The sequence below is a fragment of the Myotis davidii genome, unplaced genomic scaffold (assembly GCF_000327345.1).
Source record: "Myotis davidii unplaced genomic scaffold, ASM32734v1 scaffold38, whole genome shotgun sequence".
Taxonomy (NCBI): Eukaryota; Metazoa; Chordata; class Mammalia; order Chiroptera; family Vespertilionidae; genus Myotis; species Myotis davidii.
The window spans coordinates 1,299,391-1,313,366 of record NW_006291383.1 but is presented as its reverse complement, the minus strand read 5'-3'; the positions used below and the strand labels follow the sequence as shown (position 1 = coordinate 1,313,366).

Genomic DNA, 13,976 nt, shown 5'->3' with positions numbered 1-13,976 from the left:
TCCCTTCCAGCATGCAAACGCAAAGAGCAAGAACCAAACAAAGACAGGAACAATTCCCAGAAGAAATCCCGCCTGGTGTTCACTGACCTCCAACGCCGAACACTCTTCGCCATCTTCAAGGAAAACAAGCGCCCATCAAAAGAGATGCAGATCACCATCTCCCAGCAGCTGGGCCTGGAGCTCACAACCGTCAGCAACTTCTTCATGAACGCCCGGCGCCGTAGCCTGGAGAAGTGGCAGGACGACCTGAGCACCGGGGGCTCCTCGTCCACCTCCAGCACTTGTACCAAAGCCTGATGGAAGGACTCTTAGTTGGGCACAAGTCGTTTCCAAATGAGTAAAACACATACCAAAAGAAAACACAAAGGAAAAAGACACTGGATTCTTAGCTGGGGCCCTTCACTGGTGACTTGAAAGCACAATTCTCTTGAAAAGAAACTTCTAGCTGTAATCATAGGCCAGGTGTTCTTTTTTGTTTTGTTTTTAATGGCTATGGAGCCCAAGTGAAAGCTGAAAATGAATCTCTTTGAACCGGACTTTGTCCTCTGAGCATGCTGAGCATCTCCGAAACCCAAATGGGGCCTTCCTGGAGCACGTTCATTTCAGTGTAGTGTCAACCAAGCTCAGGATTGCTTAAAATGTCAACAGCCCCACTTGGGGGGTTTTCAACCTCTTGCAGTCAGAGTTCTCACAAGTAACCGTGGGAATTCCGTCTGAGTTTGGGCTCCCAAGATGCTACTTTAAGAGAAGACTCTAGCAACCAGAATGACCTCATTTGATTTCCAAGTGCTTAGCCACATCACACCACATACACCAAAGTTCACAGCCATAACATAAAAAACATCGGATATGATAATTACTGAGCACAAGTATTAAATATGAAGTTAAAAACAAACAAACAAACCCAAGGACCTGTTTTTCCAACTCAGGCATCTTTTCACTGAATGCTTTTGAAAGATTTAAGTTGGTCCAGTTTACAATTTCCTTTTCTTTACCTCCTGTAAATCTAATACGGTCTTGGATCCATCAAAACAACAAATCAGTTCACTTAAGCTCAAAGTATCAAGCACAACAAAGATAAACAGAGAAGAAAGGAAGGTTTTGGATTCACCACCTCTGGATTTTCAAGACACCGATTGGGAAGTCATTAGGGAATCATTGGGAATAAGGCTTCAAGCACATTTTGCAGTTTGCTACAAATTCTGTTTGTACATAATGCAGACGCACACTCAGGAGGCCAATTTAACTGTTATGGTACATGGAGCAAATGCAGCATTTTAAAAGATCTAGATTTTTTTAGATCATTAATGTATCCTTCTTGGTTGTTAGTCACCTGGTTCCTCCTATTGTGCATTCACCACGTAACTCATTCTCATTCTTTCAGATTTGGGTTGTTCTCTCATCCATCCCATTGGTAGGGATGTTTTCAGTGTTTTCTTACAAGAAAAAGATAATAATTCAAACCGCCATACATGTTATGCATCTAGTCCTAAACCTCTTCCATTGTTAAGTTGTCCTAGAAAAACAGCTGAATAAAACTGGAGAAAACACAGCACACCAAAGAAGCAGAATACTGCAAACCAAAGACATTTATTACTTGCCATTTTCTAGCCTAAATATACTGTGATTACGTTTAGAAATCAGAAAACCTCTGCAACTCCAAATGGCATTCAGCTCTTGCATTTGGCTCACCATCAGGCTGAGCAGACAGGCTATGCCAAGGACATCAGCCAAGCCACCCAGGGAGTGGCTGTCACCTTCCAACAGCAAGCAGGAGAGCGCCCACAGAACTCTGGGAGATTGCGAAGGTCACGATGTGCATATTTACCAGTGAATGGCCCCAGGTGGGCACCATGGGGGTGTTCAAAGCAAGCCAAACGCTGCAATGATTCTTTACAGACACTTGAGACTGACTTTTTTTATGAATTACTTAATCGAAACCAAAGAAACTTTTTCTGCACCTACTTCTGCAACAAACAAAACTGTCCCATTAAGGTGAATAAGTAAATGCATAAATCAATGAAAATCACCACCAAGAAGAAGGAAGCACGCCAGAAAAAAAAATGCAGTGAGACACACTGTGTTCAAACAGACCTCTTGGGACATTTTTTGGAAGCAGATTTGAAAGAAAGGGTTGAGACAAGAATGGAAATAAGGAAAACGCCTGAGTGGCTGCTGCTTCATTTGACAACTCACGCGGGAATCTTAAAGTTGAAGATTGTCTTTAATTTGTGCCTATGCAGTTTTTCAAAAGAACACGGAACAGAGCAACAGAAACCTCAACAGCTACAATACCAAAGATGAGGATTTCTCACACCTTTTGTTTCAGTTCATTATCTCCTCTTGCCTGGCTAACATACTAATAGTACTATTGATCTGTATAAAGGTAATCAATTTTGTTTCTGAGCAACGAAAGGAAAGGGTCATTTATTTGATTTTATTGTTTCCCTTTCATCTTGTTTTATGGCTTTCTACCCTAATATGGAATCTCTCAAAAGGTTCTATGGACTCCAAGTTTAAGATGTTGGCATAGTGAACGACTCTCTTCTCTCTGCTCCGCAGAGTGGGGGGGAATGGTAGTGTCATTTGAATGTTCTTTGCTAATCCCTTAGACTTAAGGTTCCTTCTTTGTTCAGTCTCATCATCAGGGGAGGGGAGGGGAGTGAGAGTCAGGGTTAGGGATCTTGGTGACACATCCTCGCCCGAGCCACAGAACCAAAGAGTTTATAGAGGAATTGACAGCCTCATTTGATTGCTACATCCTAACAGGGCTTCATTTGGGGGTGGGGGGAAACATGTAAAAATAATTGCCAGTTTCTACTTTTCTATTAGCTTTTTAAAAATCAGCTGTAAAGTTGCATTTCTAAAGAAAGATATATATATATATATAATATATGAACACGTATATAGACTCAACTTGACATTGGTGATAACCCCAAAATTATTACTGCCCAAATTCATGTCTTGTTTTTATCAAGTGTTTCATTGATTAAGTATTCAGTTCAGAATTTTGCTCATTTCTCATGCCATCCCAGAGTTTGTTTACCACTGTGGATGACTTGGAGTATTCACATTTCTGTGAAAATTCCTGGCAAAGGTTGAAAGTCAAGTACAAGCTTGATAAGCTGTTGATAAATGGACCCAAGGTGAAAATGAGTTTTATTTGTATTTGGAGTCATCGCTCATCTATGCCTCAACCATAATCAAGGTGGTGAGGCCCACCAGCCCCAGAGCTAGGCCAGGGCCAGTCAGGTGCTCGTCTTCTGGGAAGGCTTCATGGTCCATTCCCACCACTTATGGAGATGAGGCCAGTCCAGAAATCTGTTCTCCAGGAGCGTCCCAGTCCCAGGTGTTCTAGATCCTCCTCGGTGAGTAGATCTACCAAAGGGACTTCTCAAAGGGGAAGTACCTCCCATTGCAGTGGGTTAATCAGGTTTCCTCAGGGTGGTAATGACCAAATTGCGTAGACAAGCCTGTGTATAACCACAGCTGGCTCTGGGGTAAGGCAATGGTGTTGTTGGGGCGGGGGTGGGTCTCAGTCCTGGAGAGAAAATGCAAAGCAGGGTCCTGCCCCTGGGAGCCCCATTGTCCCTTGTTCCACTTCTCACTCCCACCGTGTGGGTCTCCCTTCTCAGTGGCAGCAGCCATGGAGCTGTGACTCTCCTGGACTTTTGTCATTCACCCTACCTGGACTTTTCCGTGTCTCTTTGTCTCTTGCTCATACTCCATGTCTTCTTTGTCAAATGACCAAAAAAGAGCATTATTTCAGCAGGTGAACGCTTTATATTGGTTGATAAAAATGAATTTCAACTTGCATATTTCCAAATGATTCCTTGTGACTTGTGGCCAGTGGAAATGGTTGTTCTATCAAGAGTAGATTGAGCAGCCAAGCCTGCTTGGTTTGATTAGTGATTCTTTGGTACTCTAATCTCAGCATTTCAGTCTCTGGCATCATCGGAAGATGTCTACTCCAAAAGAGCAAAAATCTCTTTGTGGCCTGAGATTTCAACACTGGCCCAAATGAGGGGTAGTCACATACACCCTCTGTGTTCCTGGTGACCTGAGGAAGAGGTCATAATGTAAAAAACCAAGAACTCCCCTCCAAGGACTTTTCATAAACGTCTCACCAGAGAAATGTGTGTTTTAAAAAATTATTTACATACATACATGAATACATGTGTGTATCCATATACTTATGTATCAAAATTGGAAGCCCTACTGATTTTCAATTTGTTAAAAATCTGAAAGGGAAAAAAATCTCTACAAATTGAAAGGTAATGGAATTTGACCCATGAGTTTCCTCGAGCGTTTTTAAATCTTACTTTTAAATTAATAATTTCAGGAAAAAAAATAATTGTTTGGTCATGTTATAGTTTAAGGTCCTTTTCTTCAATCCAAAAAAAAAAAAAATTCCAGGCATGCCTCAGCCATCAGCAATGGAAGGGACAGTGTGAAGGGACAGTCCTGAACCAAAATTCACATTCTTGAGGCACCAGAAGTCCAAAGGCTATTGAGTTGAAAAATACTTTTCTTTATTCTTGTGTGTTCAATGTGATTTTGGTTCTGGGAATATCATTCTTTTATTCCAGGAATTTTTTATTAAGAGCCAATATTTTTTAAAGGAAAACAGCAACAATAATAAAAACTCAACCCCAATAATAAAGGCTTTTCTAAAATGTAAAATAGTGTGTAGGTTGTACCATGTACAGGTACCGGCGAGAATGAGTTGGGAAAGGACCAGCCTGACATTTTCTCCAGAGAGATGAGAGCAGTGGCTCCGTAGTATCTCTTTTTCTGCAGGCTGTTGGCATTTATGGACTTAGAAAATTCAAGCTAATTTTCATTCAGAGCTAAAGTAAAATAAAAATTAGGAAGGCAAATCTTATATATATATATGCTTGTTTGTAAGTCTAACAATGTAATTCAGAGCCAAATATAAATACCTTTTAAATGATCAATCATTTTACCTTATCTATGCTGGGCACCCACCTATTAATGCCAATAAATTAAAGTTGAACAGATTTTTTAAAATCTTTACCACTGGATAGGGTCGGGAGGACCCTTCCCCACTTTTGAAAATATTGGTAGAATTACACAGGTGTCTGTGTGATTGTCATTGCTATTGTGTCATGACAATATACTTTGCAGTGAACTTGGATTTTCAGGAAGTTGTATAGTAAAAGTTTTTAAAAATATAAAAAGAACAGGCTGGGTTCCAGTGTTATTAAAGAATAATGAACTTTATTAAAAAGTAGAGAAAAAGAGATGATACATATGGTCCAAGTTTATACCAAGACCCAGACACAAGTACTGGGAACATAATTATCATGATTCCTAACAGATCAGAGCTGATTTTTTGTTGTTGTTGCTGCTGATGTTGTGTGATTTGGACTTGTTAGCCTAACCAGGAGGAGTGAATGGGGAAATGGCAGATGCAGAAGGGAGAGAGCTGGTGCCTATAACTTGCTGATACTTACCTGCGAGACTGACTAGCTTAATAATTTGGTACCTTTCACTAAGACCAAGTCACCGTAAAAGAGCAGGAGATCCTAGTTATCGAGAAGTTTACAAAATTCTTACTAAAGGAAGAAGGGGCACCTGATTTGTGAGAATCTCAGAAGTTAATGACATTGGCTTTAAATATGGATGTCCCAATGCCAATTTTCTTTTCAAAAATACCCTTGATATTTTTCTTTCCAGGGGCAAGAGAAAGAGAGGGTTTGTTTATTTGTTTTAGGAAGTCTCAGAATGCATTATAAAATAGAAAAACAATTATTAAAATAAAATAGGGCCTCACGTAGGTAGACACAAAGCTTATAAAGGAGGCTGATGGGCAATTGCATGAATCCCACAGGACCAGAAATACTCATTGTTCTCAGATACCAAAATGACTGACAGTCTCGGGCAAGTTAAAACTGGAGCCCGAGCTTTCCTTACAGGTGTTTGAGTTTGCTGACTGGAATTAGCCAGCTAATACCTTTTTAGTCGAGATAATGTGTATAGGAAAAAACACATTGCCACGAGTTTGGTCATCCCATGGAAGTCTTCCACTCTGTCCCATCTTTTAGCAGCAGACATTTCAAATAGCATAAACCTTGGTAGATACGTTTGCCTCAAGTTCACAGTCTGTCAGCTTGGATGTATGCAGGTTTAGATACATCTTCTGACTTGTATTCTCATGATGTCCTTATAGCCACACACATTACCTATGCGTGTCTAGACTGTGCACAGATATGTGTGCACAGACATCTCCATACACATCTACTGTCATCTGTTACAATAAATTTTAAATGATCATTTAACATGCATGTAGTACATCTACAATGTACATTGTTTTCATTATTCATTGTAACACGTAAAACTCAAGTTCAGGGGGAGAAAAGTATCCCAACATCTTCTTTGTGTGCACTTGGAGTTACCTTCATTTGGGCACATCCAAGATAAACTCAACTTTCAAGAAAGCTTGGATGTTATTTAATCATCTGTGTAAGAATGATACATATGCTTGATTACTTCGGTTGAATAGCTTTATTCTGGATCTCTCATAACTAAAGCTAAATCCAAAGACCTGAAAAGGGACAAAAAGAATAAAACAAAGAAAAAGAAGGACAAAATAGCAAAAGAAAGCGCAAACTAATAGGGAAAAAGTGGACTCTGGTTCCCAGGGTTGAGACAATGGTGATGTGGTATTGTGGGGGCTGCGCTAGCTAGAGACGGGGAAGTGGTGATTATTTTTCCATGCTTGTCACATCTAAATGGTCTTTCTGAGCATAAGTTTTAGAGGTTATAATTTCCTGCTTTACTTTCATTTAGACTATTGAAAGAGGTTAATAAATGTTGTCCATCAAAAAAATGAAGACAGTCAAAAGAAACATTTTTTTTTCTTGTCTCTTTGGGTTATGACCCAACCAGCTATGTAATTAATTTATTTAATTAGTCTCTAGTACAGAAATGTATAGGATGTGGGTAATTATTTAATCATCCTTCCTTAGTTTGATTTTACTCCTTGTGCTTATTTATCAAAATCTAGATCAATCTCTTGAAGGTTAGTTTGCTTTATAAAGCAGTGAAATTCTGTTACAGACAGGGAAGAAGTACAGGTTACAGGAAAAAAAGAGAAATCGAGGTATGTTTCCTTCTTGAATTAACTTTGAAAATAGTTTAAATAACAATTATTAAATTATTTAATTTAAGTTCGCAGCCTCACCTGGTACCAGGCAAACTTCACCTTTGAATTATTGGGGCCCGCAGAGCCTTCCTAATGTAACTTATTTATTTAACTTATTCAGCATCTGTGAAAGGTGCACTGTATAGTTTATATTTTTTATTTAAAAACAACAGAGAGCACTATAGTTTGTTTGTGGTCAGAACAACAGAGCAAAGTCTGTGGACAAGCAATGACTATTCAACTTGAACTTGTGCATTCAGAAAACATAAGCCGAGACCCTGCTTCACCAGCCTGGATTTCGGGGCTTCTATACAGAAACTGGAAAAATACATTTTAAAAAAGCATAACTGCAAAAAGAGAGAAACCCTTACACTAGCTGCTTCCAAGAATGAACTCTGTGTGTGTGTAAAACAACAAAACAGAAAAGGAAAAAAAAAAAGCAGAAAAAAGAAAAAAAAAGGAAAAACTTTCTATTTCTAGTGAGAACCAAAGAAGGCTACCTCACTGACTTTTTCCATTTGTAATTTTAATCGTGTTGAGACACCAAAGATACCAAAGATTTCTTTCTCTGTGCGGTCTGCATTTTGCTTGTGCTCTTTTACAATTTTAACTATTCTCTCTGATGTATGGTATGTACAGCCACAGCTCAGATACCCCAAAGAAAGAATTATCTGTGCGACGACGGCTGCCAATTGGAGAAGGGATATTTTCTGTGTTTCTCCCACTTGTTCCCCATCCCTGCCACATGTTCAGGATGCAAATTCAGATGCTGCTGTAATTGGGTTCCTTAAATTCCAATGCCAAATGGGTGAAGAAGTCTGGTTGGAAGTGGCCTTCAGTCCTAGCCACGACCTTGTCCTCACTCACTATGGAGTTAAAACAGTTAAGATTTCCAATTACTGGACCACAGAAACTCTAACCACTCAACAGTAGAACTAGAAGGGAGCTTAGAAATCATTTACAACACTTCCCTTCCCCCGGAGGCCTGGAGGAGTTGAAGGCTACGTAGAGGCAAAGGCCCCCTGCTCCAGTGCTCTGCGCTTCCTCTGCAGGAGACAGGCCACACGTTGGCAAAGAGCAGGGTGGCAATCCTTCAGCAATGAGTAGGGCCTGGGCTTATCACTTAACATTTTCAGTGGGTAAAAATAGTCAGAGGCATTTCAGTGTGTGTCTTGTTAGAACCTCAACAGAAAGTCCCATATGGTCAGTTGCTATAAAAGTGACCCCCCCTTGAAATATCAGGGCCCATCGAGAGGTTTTTGCCTTGGAAGTGCACATTGATCTGATGTGATCACTATTGAAGTTCCCCATTTCAAAGTGTGCTATACATACACTTTCATTCAGTGGGAAGAGAGAGTATGTTCGTGGTCTGTTGAGTTTAATTATTATGGATATTTTAGGTTAGTATCAGAAAAAAGGAATTTGATCACCATTTGTACAGGTGACATTTATTAGTAAGCTGTTCAGCTTTTGCTTTTTCCTCTTGAATTGTAGGTGTGTGTTTATATTTCATTTCTAGGCCAACTATGTACAGAATTTGTGAGAGAACATTAAGCCTTATGTCAAGGATTATTAATTGTAAATGAAAGAGGACCCCAAAATTTCAGAGGAATAGACAAGCCAGTTAAGAAATGATTACTTAAAGTTGCTTCTCTCTTCCCTTCTTACTCATGAAATTAGTCTTTTTTTTTTTTTAATTGCATTACATGATTCAGTCACTATTAAGGTCCATTCATTAGAGTGACTTGCATGTTGGCCAATGAATCATTCTCAGCTTCTGAGCAAATGGGTCTTAGACATATGCAAAGACCCACCTTTCATCTGTACAGCTCTTTATTGAGCACTGGTATTTTGCATTTCACATAGAGATGTGGTTACCTTTGAGCTTTTAAAGGGACCATTTAGACAAAGAAGCTAAGAAGGAGAAAGACCAATCAGCGCATGCCTCGAGAAAGAGTAGCTGGCAGAGGAATTTAGAAGACAGACTGACCGCCTTTAGGAGACTCACTTATCCCCTTCCTGTGGTTTCCTAGCGCCACACTGATTTGCAAACGTTCCCTCCTGTCCAGACAAGCTGAAAGCTCTACCTTCCCCTATACACGGCAGGCTGGTAGGGCCTTCCTTCCAAACAGCACATTGCACTGGCTTCCTTCCCCAGTTCCTGCTGGTGATAGAAGTCTCTGAACACCTGGGAGGCACAACAGAGATCTGAGCACGCAGCAGCAGAGTGCTCTCCTCTAAGCAAACACCACCTTCCCTGCCTTCCCACCACCGGACCCCTGCAAGAGGGGACCTAGAGAGAGCGATGGCAGCCTGAACACAGAAAACATCCCCCATTGGCAGACCCCTCCTCAGCAATCTCCCCTCAGCCTCATGCTTCACTTGCAAAGTGTGACATAACCACGGGACGAGTGCCTTGCTTGAACCAAAGCAACGATTTAGCCAGTCTGGACCTCTCTGTGCTTTTTTTAATCCTTCCTGTGAATACCTCAGCTTCAACTGGGCCTCCATACAGTAAATTGGTGGGCTTATTGTACTGTGGTGCTTTGCAATGCAACCCTGCAAAGAACAAGATTTGTACTAATACCAAAGGTTCTCTCTGTCTCTTCCTTCTGCTCCCCGTCCTCCTCCCTTTTCTAGTTCTTCACGGTTCCAAAGCTTTAATACGAACCCTGGGCATGTTGGCAATGCAGACCGCGCAATTCCTTACCGAATTTTCTCAGATATACCTCATAGATAATAGTGTTTAGAGTAATGTTATTATAGCGTATGTAATAAATATTCACTGTTTCTTTTGGTAACTGTGATTTAAAAAAAGAAAAAAGAAAAAAAAAGCTTTATACGTTTTAGGTTGTGCTTTTGTAATAGATGAAAAGGTGCGCTTAAAAAAAAAATGTATGTTCTTTTTTTTTCCCCCTTTGGATTTTATTTATTCTTGATTGGGGAAAGTTGCAGAATGAGCCCAAAGTTTACAGTTTCATATTTTGCTGACGAAACAATCTGTGTTCATTTGCTCTGTTGAAAAAAATTATTATTTTCTACATTTGTGCTACTTGGTCTGAACAATTAATTGTTCTGTGTTAACAGTGTAGTATTATAATTAGCAACTGCCAATCAGTGCTATAAGTTTATGCATGAGGCTAAAAAAATTAGCAGTGTGATGCATTGTGGTCTTAATAGCAACATTTCATTTTGAACTAGATCTTCCTTCCCCTTTGGTTCAATGGACTTTATTTATGCATGGGCGCCAATCGTTTGTTAGCAGTTGTGGAACAGTTGTGTATACATTAAACTGTGAAAATGTACACAGTTCAGCCTCAGGCAGTGGTAATATTGGTTTTCATGGGAGCTGTCTCACCTCAAAAATACCTTTACATCTGTTGGGATTTCAAAATGAGTCAGTTGAACTGGGTTCAAATTTTATGAGACTGGTCATTCCAAGTTTGAGTTAGCCAACTTGTTGTCCACAACTGGGATCCTTGTGACACAGCTGCCTCGTGCTGTGCAAGAGGGGTTTGGAAACAAGCATTGAAAACAACTCAACTCTGCATTTTCAGTCTCCACAAAAGGGCATTATTTTGGCTTTATGTTCATGACCTCAGACCTAACTAGCCATGTGCATGGAGATGTGAATCCATCCAGCTCTCACCTCTCCTGACTCTGTTTGGGAGTGGCCACTTGGATTATGCTTGGTTTCTTCTAGTATTTTGTTGTCAAGTCAATTCCCAATAGAAATTCAAGTGACATCTATATCAGTAATTATTCTATGGCTTTTTATTGTTTTGTCCATTTTCCTGGACAACTCCACCAACTATTCCAGTGATTTGGGCAACATCACCTGTGCGGCCATATCGGGGTTCTTCTTCCCTAGAGTCGAAGAGGATTCTAACTTGCTCTTTCCTGCCCAATAATACGACATCTATCCTAAATGGGCAGTGGAAGAAGTTTTGAATCCCTGTTTCAGAAAACCATCCTGGTTTAAACTCCCCAGTTATCTGAGGCTCTAGCTCTCAAAAAGTATTTTTCATTTGCAAATGAAAACTTGTTCTTTCTTTTATTTCGGTTCTGAGCAAACTTGTTCTTTCTTATATTTCGGTTCTGACCCCTACTCTCAAGTTTCATACCTATTTCCCAAACCAAAATGTTGACATAAAGCCAAATCAACTGCCAAGCACACTTTGCATAGGAGAGTGCAGCCCAGAGTTGGGAAAGCAGCAACCTGCTATGCAAAACATTGGAAACCACCAACAGTAGAGCATTCATATTTCCTGTCGATGAGACAACGCTGGGAATTCATTTTCATTAATAACACACAGAAACTTTTTTTTGGCCTTATAAAGTAGATGGTGATAATGAAAGCTTTGTAATAGATAGTCTCCCCCCCACCCCCCACCTTATTAACCTGCCAAAGATGGGAATGGATACAAGAATTTTAAGTTGGCTTTTGTAAGACAGTTAATGATTGTAATCGTGTTTAATCTTCCAGAAAACTTTATGTGTTCTTCCTCAATAAACCGAATCAATTATTTGTTTCAGTGAAGTTCTCACACTCACAAACCCACAAACTATTCCTCTTGACGCCGGTATTGTAGTATCTACAAGGTCCAAATGCATTTTCCATCCAAAGTAAACAGAGGAATGTCTGAGACACGAAGGTGCCCTGCCCTTTTTATCACAAGCAACGCACGGGTCTGGTCCGCTAGGATTTGCCACGAAGTCTTGTCATATGAAACTCGAGGTATATTTTGTTATGCCATCCTATGTCTTTTTTTTCTTTTTTTAGACTTTGTGGAAAGTGATATGTTGAATCAAGTGTAAGCTGAGTTTTCCAGACAACTGAAGTAGCTACATCGTGAATGTTATTTTGTTATTAAAGGGTTTTTACTCAATGCTTTGTGCCCGTGGGTGTCCTTTTCCTTGGAGACACAGTACTGTGGGATTACCTCGGTGTGGCCTGGATTTCGCTCCTGCTCTCATGGTGGGAATGTGGGCCCGGCCTGGGAAACGGAAGGTCATGGGCTAGCAGGTCGATGTTGGCGCTAGGAAGAGATCTCCGTAACTATCAGCTTTAAAGAGAGCTGGGCCCAAACTTTCCAACCTCACTCTCTCTTGACCCCAGCACTTCTCTGGAATCCCTTGGCCTTGAGCACACGCCAGCATGCAGGCAGGCCCCAATTCTTACAGAAAAGGCAGGAAGAGAACGTAGTAATCATCGGGCTTCTGTGGCCCAGCAGGCAAGCACCTTCCCCCAGGCTGGGCGCCACCAGCCAAGGTGTGGGCAGCCATCACTTTGGGTGTCTTCCTTCCCCTTGGCTACAGCAAAGGGTCCCGGTCCCCACAGTCCGGGGGCCTCTTCCAAACCAGCCCCCGTCACACTTCCTGTGCGTTCTGGCTGAGCTATTTCATCTATAATTTGTGCAGAGGATTGGAAAACAAAGCAAGGCCTGGATGGGTATTTCTGATTTTGTTTCTAATTTATATCTTAGCTAGTCCCAGGTCTTTGATCTGGAAAAACACAAGAAGGAAAAGGAGACCTCACTGCTGCTCATGCCTTGCCACTCTCTCCGGGGCCACACACACTGCACATGCTGTGGATTTTAGGGGACAGGCCGAACCACAGCTACTCAGCCAAGAAAATGGTCCGTCAATACCTACTTTATCGCTGTTTGAAAGACCTCTTCAAAAAGCTGTACAGCTTGGGGTTTCTTCCCATTCTCTTTGCTTTGTCTCAATTCGGCATTTAGCTTAAGAGTCAGTTTGCTGTCCAGGGGAGTTTTTGTTTGTTTTAATCCTCACCTGAGGCTAATTTTCCATTGATATTTAGAGAGAGTGGAAGAGTGAGGGAAAGACAAAGAGAAATATGATGTGAGAGAAACACATCAATTGGTTGCCTCCTGCACGGGAGCCCAGGCCGGGGAGGAGCCTGCAACCAAGATATGTGCCCTTGACCGGAATTGAATTCAGGACCCTTTGGTCCACAGGCTGATGCTCTCTCCACTAAGCCAAACCGGCTAGGGCAGGGGGGAGTTTTGTTTTGTTTTGTTTTCAGATTATGACAGGGAACCTGGTGAGAATGGTTAAGTATTCAAAGACTGTTGGCTGAGTAATTGTATCATTAACAGATACTTCCTTGAAGCTAAATCATTTCCTTTCTTTTCTATGTCATTTTGTGTTACAAGAGTCTAAATGGTACCAGCAAACTTCTCATCATGAAAGGCTATATGACATCTGGCAAATTGGAATTCCTGAAATAAGACAACCTTCGCACTGACAAAATGATAACATCTAAGCTTGGCAGGCAGAGACCGAGGTGGTAACAGGCATAATCTTTTGTTGTTGTTAATTCTTACCCAGGGATACTTTTCCATTGATTTCTAGAGAGAGTGGAAGCAAGGGGGGAAGAGAGAGAGAGAGAGAGACAGAGAAAGAGAGAAGCATAGATGTGAAAGACACATCAATTGGCTGCTTCCTGCACATCTTCTGACCTAGGCCAGGGATTAAGTCTGCAACCCAGGCACATGCCCTTGACCTGGAATTGAACCCGGGCCCTTTGGCCCACAGACCCACGGACCATCCAGGGCAATAGGCATAATCTTGGCTCTGGTTTCTCTTCCAATTCATATCTCCAATCACCAAATCTTATTCTCTCCCCACCCCCTTGCCCCGCTCCCAATCCTAGAGCTCTCCAGTCTCTTCTCCCCTGGTCTAGGTGCCAAAGAATTTCACGGGCAAAGATAATTCAGGGTTGACCAACATTTCAGTTAGGTCTCTTCTCTACCCTTTGCTTTTCTCAAAGAAGCTGTGTTTC

General features: G+C 41.1%; 1 protein-coding gene across 1 annotated transcript in view; it reads left to right on the top strand.

Annotated features, from left to right (window-relative positions):
- Positions 1-12,057, top strand: part of ONECUT2 (one cut homeobox 2) — a 59,674-nt gene extending 47,617 nt beyond the window's left edge. The window contains exons 2-3 of the mRNA XM_006764452.2: positions 11-2,386; positions 11,952-12,057. Of these exons, the coding sequence (XP_006764515.1) occupies positions 11-297 (287 nt within the window). The 3' untranslated portion in view covers positions 298-2,386; positions 11,952-12,057. The remainder of the gene's footprint in view (positions 1-10; positions 2,387-11,951) is intronic.
- The last annotated feature ends 1,919 nt before the right edge of the window (positions 12,058-13,976 follow it).